General features: G+C 39.4%; 1 protein-coding gene across 4 annotated transcripts in view; it reads right to left on the bottom strand.

Moving 5' to 3' along the window:
- Positions 1 to 12294, bottom strand: part of chsy3 (chondroitin sulfate synthase 3) — a 34365-nt gene that overhangs the window by 21400 nt on the left and 671 nt on the right. For all 4 annotated transcript variants that reach the window (XM_063014060.1, XM_063014062.1, XM_063014061.1 and 1 more), the window contains one exon: positions 10142 to 10425. In XM_063014060.1, the coding sequence (XP_062870130.1) occupies positions 10142 to 10425 (284 nt within the window). The remainder of the gene's footprint in view (positions 1 to 10141; positions 10426 to 12294) is intronic.

The following is a 12294-nucleotide window of genomic DNA, read 5'->3' as shown; positions in this document are numbered from 1 at the left end:
TCAATTCCAATTCCCAATTGTGAATCCGCTGCCCGTGTGGAGAGCCACGCTATGCCTAATTTGGACAAAACTCCCAACGGTGTCTCTGGGAATGTTCAAGGTCCTTGAAATCTTAATCCGCCGTTTACTCAACAGGAAATCAGCCATCCCAGCCTTCAAATCATGCTTCAGCTCTGCATCACCAGCACAAAAACGTCCACCCACACATGCATTTACTTACACTCGCTCACTCGCTACGCCTGTAAAATCAGCCTAGCGTCTCTGTAAGGCTCATGACAAAGCCGTCCTTGTACTAAATAGCATAATGATGTGCAGAATAACACAATAATGATAAAGAGCTGTCGGACACACACACACAGACACACACGTTTCCCACATGGCTTTCTTTACCTTCACACCCTGGTTACCAATGAACTCTTTCTTCTGACTTTAGGGTGTCTGTGTTTGCTGATGTGGCTGGTGGATCTGACTTGTGTGTACTGACTCACACTCTCTGTTTGCTATTGTGGCTCACTGCACAAAGGCAGCAGTGACAGAGTTAGTATGAGCAGTCTTCCCATACACACCGTGTAGTCTCAAGTTACCTTATTTCTACTGTCAGCAATCATGTTCCAACAAAGTGCAGTTGGTTGGTCGAGAATGTTTTTGCTCTGGTGGCGCAGCGGTCTATTCTAACTACCAGCTACCACAGAGATCTGGGTTCGAACCTTAGCTGTGCTGCAAGTCGGGCGTCTACACAGACACAAACTCCTAATTGTGAATCCGCTGCCACTTGCACAACCACTGATCTGATCAAGGAGAGCCGGATCTCCACACTTCTTTTTCTTCTAATACGTGTCCAGTCTGTGGCCGCTTCTTATTACCTGTTACCTGTTACCTCTATGAGTTTCTCATGTCAAGTTTCAAGGTACCACTGTATATACTTAGAAAGTGTAGAGGTATTGCACATGTACAAATAACAGTATTATTGCATGTAATACAACAATATCACTTTGGAAAAAAACTGGAAGTTTGGAAATGCCCTAAATATACGCCTTAAATGCCCTGCACTTATGTTTTGTGTTGCCTTGGTTTGTGCCTGTTTTCTTCATCCACTTGCATACTAAGCAATGAACATCACATAGTCCAGCAAAAGCAAAGTCTTCCCCTTCAGCATCATTTCCTATTTCATACTTCATTGTCCCCTTACTGAGGTAAGAAAGTAGCCGTTCTGTAAAAACGTCACTCGCCCTTTATGAATCCACCGTGCTGAATCAGCCGGCGAGCGTGACAGCCTTGGAAGTGACTCTCTGTTTTTGACAGGTCGTTAAAGCTCCGCTATCGCACCGGATTTAAAATGCCTCGCCGCACTCAGTTGCAGTAAAGTGCGACAGAGATAAATAGTGTGTCCCCGGCCTCGAGCTCCAAGGATGAAGTCGCCTGGATTTGCAGCGAGGCCAGATTGGCATGTTGCCCAACACTATATCAAATCTCTTAGCCCTCATCTGCCTTCTTAAATGAGCCGGCACCTTTAAACACTAACTCACGTTTACCACCATGTATTTATTCATGCCAGTTTCAGTGTCAGCTGTGGTTTCTGTGGTCAGGCACACCAAAGTGTTGTGTGCTAATCAATAGGGATGCATAGTTAGGCAGTTTCAGAAATATCAGAAATAGCACTGCTAAGATTCAAACCCGGTTCTCAGAGGTGGTGGGCTAGCATAACAGATTGCCGGGCCACCCAAGCATCACTGTTTGATATATTGTTATTCATTCATTTATTGTCTGTTTTACCACGGCTTTTATTCTGTTCAGGGTTGCGGTGGGTCGCCAGTCCATCATAGGGAAGATATATTTTTATCATGATTACTATTATTATTATTAATAATAAAATATTACAATTATTAATTCATGAACATCGTGCTTGTCTGAATCAATAATGTCATTTTAGATGAGTCAGCAAGTTTTTAGTGACGTGTTCTGTCATTTTGTAATCATTTAAATTTGGCCTTAAACTTTGCAATGAAAGCAACAGAAAATAGTAAAAGGACCTTGATGTTTAATTCTTGACAAGTGTGCAAAAAAACCGTCATCATACTGGCATGTAGCTTTGGCTTTCATGGGGGGACAGATGGCAAGATTTGCACTTTCTGTAGCGTTCCGGAGAGAAGGTGGGTGGAAGAAAAAGGACCGGCTCGATCCACTTCAGACCTGCTTTTGGGGGTGGACATGACAGCAACGTTCTAACGTAGTTCAGAACACGTGATTGGAAGTGACAGAATTGAAGAGCTCGACAGTGACCGACTGAAGTACTTTAAATGCAGAGCTAAAATTCTGACAGCTGTAATTACACAGCTATTTTAACTGGTCACATTTAAGAGGACACACTTTTACAGTGCTGGCCTTACATGAGAAGATAGAAAATGGCCAGTTGGTAGGAATTTTGGTTCTTTATTAGGGAAAATATCAAAGGCAGAGTGTAGGCATATCAACCATATCAAAGCCATGACGTTTTGTGTTCCCTTCCTTCATCCTATTTATGAGAACTGGGTGGTCACAGGCACTGAGCAGCTTGCCATAATTGGGCTGAGGCTATCTTAATTTACCACTGCGCATACCTGGTCTGGGGATTCGAACCCATCATACTAGTATTAGCCGGCTAGCTTATTTTACCACTGTGCCACCCGAGCTCCCACTACAACTCATGAAAACAGTAAATCTAATTGTGTATGTAAGTGTGCAGCTTTAATCGAAAGGCTTCAGACAAAGGTTGATGAGTGGGAAGCAAAGTAATGAAGAACTTGGTAATTAAGCAACACATTGACTAAATTACCAATGATTACAACAGCAAAGAGGTTTCCCTTGTGCCATCCATTTCAAATAATTCCTGCACAGTAAATAGCTGTGCAGTCGAGTCATGGTTTGAAAAGGACTGAGTCTGTGTGAATGCAATTCTGCAACAATGACTCCTTTCACCAGATGAGCCCAGAATCAATCCTGGGTACAGAGCTGACCTTTAAATTTGAAAATCCACCAACTGGCAACTATTTTGACTGTTGTAGAAAACCCAGAGGTACCCACACAGACAAGAGATGTTTCTTTCTCCCAATGTTGCCGGCTACTCTGTTGGCAACCTGCTTTTCTCTGAAACTGTGATGCTGTGCTTGATCCAAATGCTGGCACTAGTGTTATGACAGAACTGGCATGGGTGAGCCAGCTGCCACAGAGGTAGCGTGATGACCCTTCCAAGAGCCTTGCCATGTATGGATCCATGCTGGGAGCAAGCTTTGCCAAAATATGGATAGGAAGTCCTGCTTCTTCACTGTTGTCCATGGCTTGTTTTGGGTTTCCTTACTTTACCCTATAAAACTGGTTGGTCACAGGCACTGGGTAGCTTGCCTTAATGTGACCATCAGTTTTCATTTCTGCTCTATCCATTTTCTATCCACTTTCTCCATTGCAGGCTGTAAATTTGTTGTTACTTCGCTTACATTTTGGCCACTGCTTTTATTTTTTCATTACCCCTTCAATACCCAAAGTATTGTTCTATGTTGGTTAGGCATCCTGCAAATTGGGTTCATTTTCTTTGAATGACTGTGTAATGACCCAGTACTTGCCGCCCCGTTACTGCAAATACTGGGTCATTACAGGTCATCCAAGGACACAAGGATGAAATAACGTACTAAAATATATTTAAAAATTTTTTTAGCTGAAACGATGGGAATTTTAACACTACAATAACTCCAAACATAAAGCTAAAAGACCTGAAGATGTGTCGTTGTAAAAGCCAAGCCAATCTACTGACTTGGATCCCATTAAAACTGCAATAATGTCTGTCTATCTGTGTGTTTGTGCAGTCTGGTAATCTGGTATTGCTTAGAAAAACTGCTGACATCTAATCAGATTAAGACAAAGTGGTGATTTATCAATGCCATGTTGAGTTTTATTAATATGCTCAGCCAGTATTGATTTACATGAAAGGTTGGCTAAACCCTGTCTGAACTCCAACATAATGTCTCTGATCAAGAAAATCACCCACTGATATGTCCTAATACACCAGTACACAACATTTCCTGTATATTGCCTAATACATTAGAATTAAGAAGCCCTGATAGTATAGCAACTTCCTGCTTACTGTCATCCACCCATTTTCAGTTCAACAGATATTCACCAGACAATGTTTGGGTCAAGTACAGAAAATCACCTCGGCCATCCCTACACTCCATCCCCAGCCAGACAAACCCAATCATGTCTGTAAGTAGATGCTCCATCGAGCAGCAACAGGTATATTAAATAAATCATATAAACTAAAAGATATGCTTCCATTACCTTCATGGGAACAGTTTTGGGAAGGCTCTTTGCAAATTAGACTTTCCTGTTCAACATCTGCACCTGACCACACAGATTAACCGCTTTGGTGGTGCAGCAGTCTCTTCTTGGTGTTATCTTTGACTCTGACCTCCGATTTGATAAACAAATCAACTCTGTGGTAAGGAATAGCTTCTTCCAGCTCAGAAATATTGCGAAGATTAAGCCTTTTCTCTGCTATTCTGACCTGGAAAAAGTTATTCATGCATTCATTTCTGCAAGAATTGACTACTGTAATTCTCTGTATATTGGGATTAGTCAGTCTCTGTTGCGGCGCTTGCAGGTAGTCCAGAATGCAGCAGCAAGGTTACTGACTAATACCAAGAAAAGAAACCATATTACACCAGTCCTTGCCTCACTACATTGGCTGCCTGTTCAGCACAGGATTCATTTTAAAGTGCTTTTATTTGTTTTTAAAGCGCTTAATGGTCAAGCCCCGGCTTATCTCAGTGGTATGCTTTCTCCCGCAACCGCACAGCGATCTTTAAGATCAGCCACTCAGAATTTGTTGACTGTTCCTAGGGCTCGTTTGAAGCTAAAAGGTGATCGTGCATTTGCAGTTTATGCTCCGAGGCTATGGAACACTCTACCTCCTAATATTCGACAAGCACCTTCGGCCGCTGTTTTTAAATCACTCCTAAAAACATACCTTTATAAGCTGGCATTTGAACAGTGAGGAGCTGTGTTAATTTTAATTGTTTAGTCTATTTGTATTTGTTTTATTTTGTCTCTTACTCTGTATTTTTATTTGGTTCTTACTTTTTTAATATAATGTTGTGTTATGTATGCTTATTCGATGTACAGCACTTTGGTCAACGTAAGTTGTTTTAAGAGTGCTTTATAAATAAAATTTACTTACTTACTTACACTAACACGCCTAGTTCAAATCTTAGCATCTACACGGACATGTTTGGCTATGTCTAGTGGGTGGGCCCTGCAATGGATTGGTTCCCTGTCCAGAATAATCCAGCCATGCGCCCTAAACGAAAGAGGAATGACGGTAGGAGGCTTTTAAATTCATCAGTGTTTCCTCTGCAGGACTCTTTTGCGATGAGATATGATGTGTTTCTCCGTGCCACGACTCCCACCCTCAGACTTGAAGCAATTTGCAAGTGATAGTGGGATAAATGAGGTCTATGTTCTGTAACAGCTTTTTCATGTTAATATAAAACTAACTTGCCTATTTTAATGAATGCCACTGATACTTAACATGTTCTGACATGTCATCACTTTACAGTAATGCTTTGGTAAGTAGGAGAGTCTTAATTTATGAATATGTTCAGCTTTTGTATCCAGAAAGGAGCAGTTAGCAGAAATAAGAAAGAAATAAATTAAAATAAATGGATAGAATTAAAGTTCAATAGTTCTAAAAGTTAAAAACTAAAGGAAAGAACTAAAGGAAAGATGTCATCAAAGAGATGGCAGTTGTAGCCTAGTTGCTAAGGTACTGGACTAGTAATCAAAAGGTCACTGGTTCAAGCCCCACCACTGCCAGGTTGTCGCTGTTGGACTCTTGAGCAACCCTTAATTGTATAGACAATATACTGTCACAGTACTGTAAGTCACTTTGGATAAAAGCATCCGCTGAATGCTGTAAATGTAAATGAGATGGGTTACGGCCAGTAAAATATTTGGTTTGGTTTACTTTGGCTTGTTTTGGCATTTTATTAGAAAACAGTCATGCATATGAATGATAGTTTGTGATTACACAAATGCAGAAAAGATCAGTGTTGTTTCATAACACAAATCAGAAGTAATCTTAGGGATTTGTAGGACTTTCTTGGATAGAATTTCTGTTTATTTCAAAGGAGGCCAATTCGAGGTTGTACTTTGCTCTGTGGTATCATGATCCATTTATGTAACTGGGTTTAAGAGACTAAACTTAGAAATAAGACTCATTTTATGTTAGCAGAATGTACTGCAGTGGTTAGGGTTTAGAAAAACAAACACAATCCTAAAAAAATCGATGAGAAACCAGTGCCCTAAAGCAATTCAAGGCGCTATTTAAAGGCTGTGGACTGAAAATGCTTTTTCTTTAAAATCTAGTTATTTCAGCAGCAGTTTTCTCGTCCTCCTGCTGAGCTGACCGATCCTATTAGCTTTATTTTAGAACTTTAAACTAACATTTCTCAGACAGACACTATAATTTTGGAAATGTATTTTGATAACTTTATATTTCAGCTGCCCAGTTGGTATGGCCATATCTTGTAATTTATGTTCTTATATGATGGGTCTGTCTGAAAACATAGTGAGCTGCCTTGTTGCCTCTTGCCTACCTATTTAAGTAGAGAAGATTGTAATAGGACTTCAAATTTATAAGGCAGATTATTTAGACGCACTACTTAGACAGCGATTAAGTCCATGCAGTTTCACTAACTAACACGGTTAGATTCCAGCCATTCAAATCAATGGGCTGAAGCTGCACAACCCGCTAGCACGCCAGCATACCGAATTTGCAAGTAACTGACACGTGTGCACCTTTACACAAATTAAAAATCAATGAGAATTTATTTACATATGAAAAGAACTCGTTGCTCTGCATTCGTCCGCCATATTTGTAATTTTTTTGTAAAAGAAGTTGTGCCGCACTGAATGCTGGGATTGCCTTGATCGCTAAGAAAGCTAAGATGCTCCCTCGTCATTCAGTCAGATTATCACTTCGAAATAAGGCACCTCAGTAGGCAGCATCTTAAGGTATCTAAGAATTCTTCTCGGGAGCGTGTAGGATGACGTAAAATGCATCTATGTAGAGAGCTCACTAGGTTTTTTAGACAGACTCGACCTGTGTTCAGCCAGCTTGACATGTGTTCTCACTCTCATTAAACACATTACCTTGCTGACACACTCGGCTGTGTCGGCAATTTGTCAATCAGCTGTTTCCAATTATAAGGTCACACGTTAGAATGGCAAGTGTAAAACCAACTGCTACTCTGAGCTGCAAAAGTGGCTGACGGTCACATTCATGAAACAACCTTATCCAAGGTCTTAATGAAGAGTAGCAAGGGTAAAAATACCCAAACACCATCCCTTAAGGAAGTTGCTTGCGGTCTAATAGGACTAAACTGGAACTTTTGGACTTGAATTCAAAGTAATATTGGTGTATCGAAGTTTAAATAACATTTACATTTTTGGCACTTTGCAGACGTTTTTATTCAAAGTGACTTACAGTACTGTGACTGTATATTGTCTAAACAATTGAGGGTTAAGTGCCTTACTCAAGGGCCCAACAGTGGCAACCTGGCGGAGGTGAGGCTTGAAGCAGCGACCTTTTGATTACTAGTCCAGTACTTTAACCGATAGACTACAGCTGCAGGTAAACTTAAAAGACACTGCTATAGCAACTTTTGCTTTAGTTTATTAAACATCTGGTGTGTGCTGCACACAAATGCACTTCTGCCAAACTGACCTTACAATACAATGCTAAGAGAATTTTGTAAATGGAAATAAGTACATCACAGACTTCATCATTACATCATTACCTTGTGCAAAAGTATTTAGGAAAATCACTGACTACAATGACCTGCTAAAGACATAACTATGTAACAAGGGGGACGAATTTTTATAAACTATTAGAACTTCAATCTGTAGATATAATTTTATTTTTATGTCTAGAGTATCTCTGTACAAACCCTATTTCTGATAAAGTTGGGACATGTTTTAAAATGCATTTAAACATAAATCTGTTCTGTTGATTTTCTTAAACCTTTATTTAACTGAGAAAGATACAAAGAAAAGACATTTGATATTTTTACTGTCCAACCTAAATGTATTTTGTGCATAAAACAAATTTACACTTTTTAATGCATGAAAAGTTGATAGAATAGTCAAGTTACATCATTTTAAAACATTCTACAATAAGGGGTATCATAATTGGGTATAAAAGAAGGATCCACCAAATGCTCAGTCTTGGAAAACAAAAAGGGATTGTTGCTCGCTACTGTCGCTATTGTCAATCACTTTTAAAAAGGAAATTTCTTGCAAAAAAGGTCAGTCACCATCTACTGTACATAATATTGTGAAAATATCTGAAGAATCTTAAAGAAATCAAAGTTTGTGTGGGTAAAGGACAGAAATTACTGTTGAATCTGCATAAGAAGAATCAGACAACGGTGACCATGAACTATTTAGCAGCTGAAGTCTTGTATCAAAACTCCACTTGCAAATAAGTATCCTCAGTTCCCGAATGATTAAAAAGTGTAAGTAATAGAAAAACATTCCTCTGTCCCATGTTTCTGGCATCAATTTATAAATTTGTTTATACTTACAAAATGCAATTTCAGTAAGACCATGAAAAATCATTTCTTTATAATTTTTCAGTTAAATAAAAACTCAAGAGAATGAACAAATCACAGATTTGCATTTTACAAAATGTCCAAACTTTTCTGATAATGGGGTTTGTATAACAAGTCCGCCAACACCACACAGCAGAAAATGAATTAAACATCACACCTGCACAGATCATCTCGTTACTGTAGAGTGCCAGAACCTCATCAGCATTCACAAAGAGCACGAGTGTGATACCACAGAGGGTTGAACCTGACTCCAGCCTAGAGGAAACTGAGAGGAGTCCACTGTAATCGATATGTGTATGAACTTCTGCAGACCGTGAAAGGTGCTTTTGTTAACCAAAGGGAAATTAAACATGCTGCCAAAAAAAATAAATATACACGCCTCAAGTCAGTAAAAATTACCGTTCAGTATAATTTATGTATTCAGCCCTTACAAAGTGATTAAACGAGGAGCAGCCATGCAGTAAAATAATCATCTGATCAACTGTCTATTTATATAGTGGTGCTACAGTGTATTACTACTACATCTCCCAGGATGCTTTGCCCTGTTTTGGTTTCAAACTGTGTATTCTCTGTGAAGTTGCTGGTGCCCATAAAAGTTAAGTAAAAAAAACAATTTCTGTCATTATGTTTTCATTTAATGAGCAACTTACCAACATGCTAAAAATATGGTTTGACCCGCTTGATGTCATGCTTCAGCTAGCTAATAAAAAGCTACATTATGTGAAAATAAGCAAATAACTATTAATATGACTGTTTTGTGTTGGGTTTGTGCAAAAGTAATGTTATACTACACTGTTTAACCAATAAAACAAATGTATTAATAATCAATGCACCACTAACCAATAAAAAGCATCATAAACCAATGTGCCAATAATAAATGAACCTAAAACCATTGCACCAATAACCAATACACCAATAAAAAAAGCATCAAAAACCAACGTGCCAATAATAAACTAACCAAAAACCAATGCAGCAATATTCAATATGCCAATACAAAAACATCACAAACCAATATGCCAATAATAAATGAACCAAAAACAATGCACCAATAACCAATACGCAAATAAAAAGCATCAAAAACCAATGTGGCAATAATAAATGAACCAAAAACCAATCCACCAATAACCAATACGTCAATAAAAAGCATCAAAAACCAATGTGGCAATAATAAATGAACCTAAAACCAATGCACCAATAACCAATGCATCAAAAAGCTCACGACCCAGGGTTTAAAAAAACCGTGCTGTAGGGTACTGTGCCACTGAAAAGGGGCACTTCCAAAAAGGATGACTAGCCACTTTACATTTCAGAATTATAATATTATGCTGACTCTGCTCTAAAGTGAACATGCTACGTGAGAGCTGCATTTTTGGGCTACGATCCACTTAAATATATTATTTAGGCAATCACCCAAGCTTAATACAATGACAAAGCATTTGAACTTGACCCACTAATCTTAAATAGGTAAACCAATGAAATATTTAAGACTCCATGTGGCTTACCTCATAAGACCAGACACACTGGGTTCCCCCAAATCGCCTGACGCAGCGTCCCACCTCCACATCCTCGTGCGTGGTGTACATCTCCTTCAGGCAGGTGCCTATGTGGGGAACCATTGCACGCAGTACCTCGCGGCTGAAGATCATGCCAGGGCCTCCCATACAGAAGTTCTCACCAGGCTCCAGTGCCAGCTTGCCAAGCTCCTCAGTGGTGCCAAGACCTGTTTGCCCCAGGTAAAGCGGCTTACTGCTGTTAAGCGAGCGCAGGAAGAGCTCCAGCTTTTCCCCTAATACAAAGACAGCACACACAATGCAGAGCGTATGAGAAAGAGCAATAATATTATGTTCGCTCTTTAGGGTATATGAACATTTGTGTTAAAAAAAAAACGTTAGCATGCAGTTAGTGTGCAGAAACCAACAACCTTATCCAGCCTATTGTTAATATCACAGGGCTAATAGGATGAAACAGACAATTAATCTGATAGTAGCTCTTGCATCCAGAGATTGTTTCATGAATCTGGCAACCACATCTATTAGATCTTATCAACCAAATTAGTTTTGCAGTTAATTAATAGAATTCTTAATATGAATTGATGCTTTCTGATCACTCTTGCTTAAGCTACAAGAATTTTAAGCATTCTTTATTAAAAGTGCACTGAAAAGACCAATAAACATGTGCTATTTTAAAACCATAGGCACTAGTATGAAGTCTCCTTCTCCCCCTTGCAACTAGAACAGCCTCCACTCTTCTAAAAAAAAACCTTCCACAAGATTCTGGAGCATGTCTGTGAAAACCTGAGCCCAGTGAATAGAGCAACTGTAAGGTCAGGCACTGGATGGCCTTACAAGTACAGGCACAGGTCATTACGAACTTTCCAGTCATCCTGGAACAGGAAAGGACCTTTCCCAAACTGTTGCCGCAAAAGCGAAAGCTTAAAATGTATTTTATATGACGCCTTAATAAGTAAAAGTGATAAACAGTTCCTGCACATAAGCAGAAAATTTTGTACTGTACTGTCTACAGTTACTGCTGTGCGGCACCCGCTCTACCAGCTGTGCCAACATTCCGCCCAACTTGCAGGCAATAATACATTACTACCAGACAGACCTTTTAATCCCAAATTACACAGTGAATCCCTAAATACAGAGTGGCATGGTGAAGCAGCTGATGAAGTGGGTGGCCCACAGCAACAGCATGGTTCCTGAGGTTCTGGATTTGAGTCTCACTTCTAGTCGCTGTCTCTGAAAAGTTTGACATGTTCTCTGTGTGGGTTTTTTAGTTGGACTGGCTGATTTAAATTACCCCTGATGTAAGTGGTAAAATGTGTGTGTGTTGTCCTACAATGTTTCTGTCTTGTTGCCAGTGTTTCTGGGTAAAATAAATTAATTTTTACATATGTCATTCAGAATTCTAATCCATTCCAGCTGTCTACATACAGACATGTTTGGTTGTTTTTTAGATTGGGGAGGGGGGAAATTGGGTGGGTTGGGGGTGTCCAAGGCCCTAAGATTGATTAGTATCCTCTCCTGAGTGTGTTACTGCACTGAGCCCGGGGAAGTCGGACCCACTGCAGTCCTAACCAAACATCAAAATGAAATGAATTTAGTTTTCAATGGCTGCTTGTTCTTAATTAGCCTTTTTATGAAACACCGGGAGCAATTAAGAAATGCACCCTAGACAGAACACACTCAGACTCACACACACACACAAGAGCGGTTTATCCAATATATCTACTGGCATTTTTTTTAGGTGTTTTGATTCTTGTGGATTCCTTCAGAAAATATCAAAAAAGTAAGCAGAGTTTAGAGTTAAAGCCAAGATTCTGGAGCTATACAGCACCAACAATAAATGCCTTTTAAAATCCACCATGAGCAAAATGTCTAGACATGGTAGAAGAAATCAGGTAACTGCTTACTGTACGTTGAAGGTGCAATAACAATCAAGGTAATGCTGCCAGTCATTAAATGTCCAATTATCTGAATGCAATCTGGGCCCCTGTACAAGATTTCTCCTGAAAGCCTTTTTAATAATCTATACAGTAGTTCAGACTTTGATTTACACCTCACTTGACAGTTAAAATGATAAATAAGTACACATCCTGTACCGGTGACCATAATTCAAAATAACATTTGCTAAAAGCTTTGGAAAGAAAGTT

This window comes from Trichomycterus rosablanca, chromosome 18 (genome assembly GCF_030014385.1).
Source record: "Trichomycterus rosablanca isolate fTriRos1 chromosome 18, fTriRos1.hap1, whole genome shotgun sequence".
NCBI lineage: Eukaryota > Metazoa > Chordata > Actinopteri > Siluriformes > Trichomycteridae > Trichomycterus > Trichomycterus rosablanca.
This window is presented reverse-complemented; position numbering and strand designations above follow the sequence as displayed.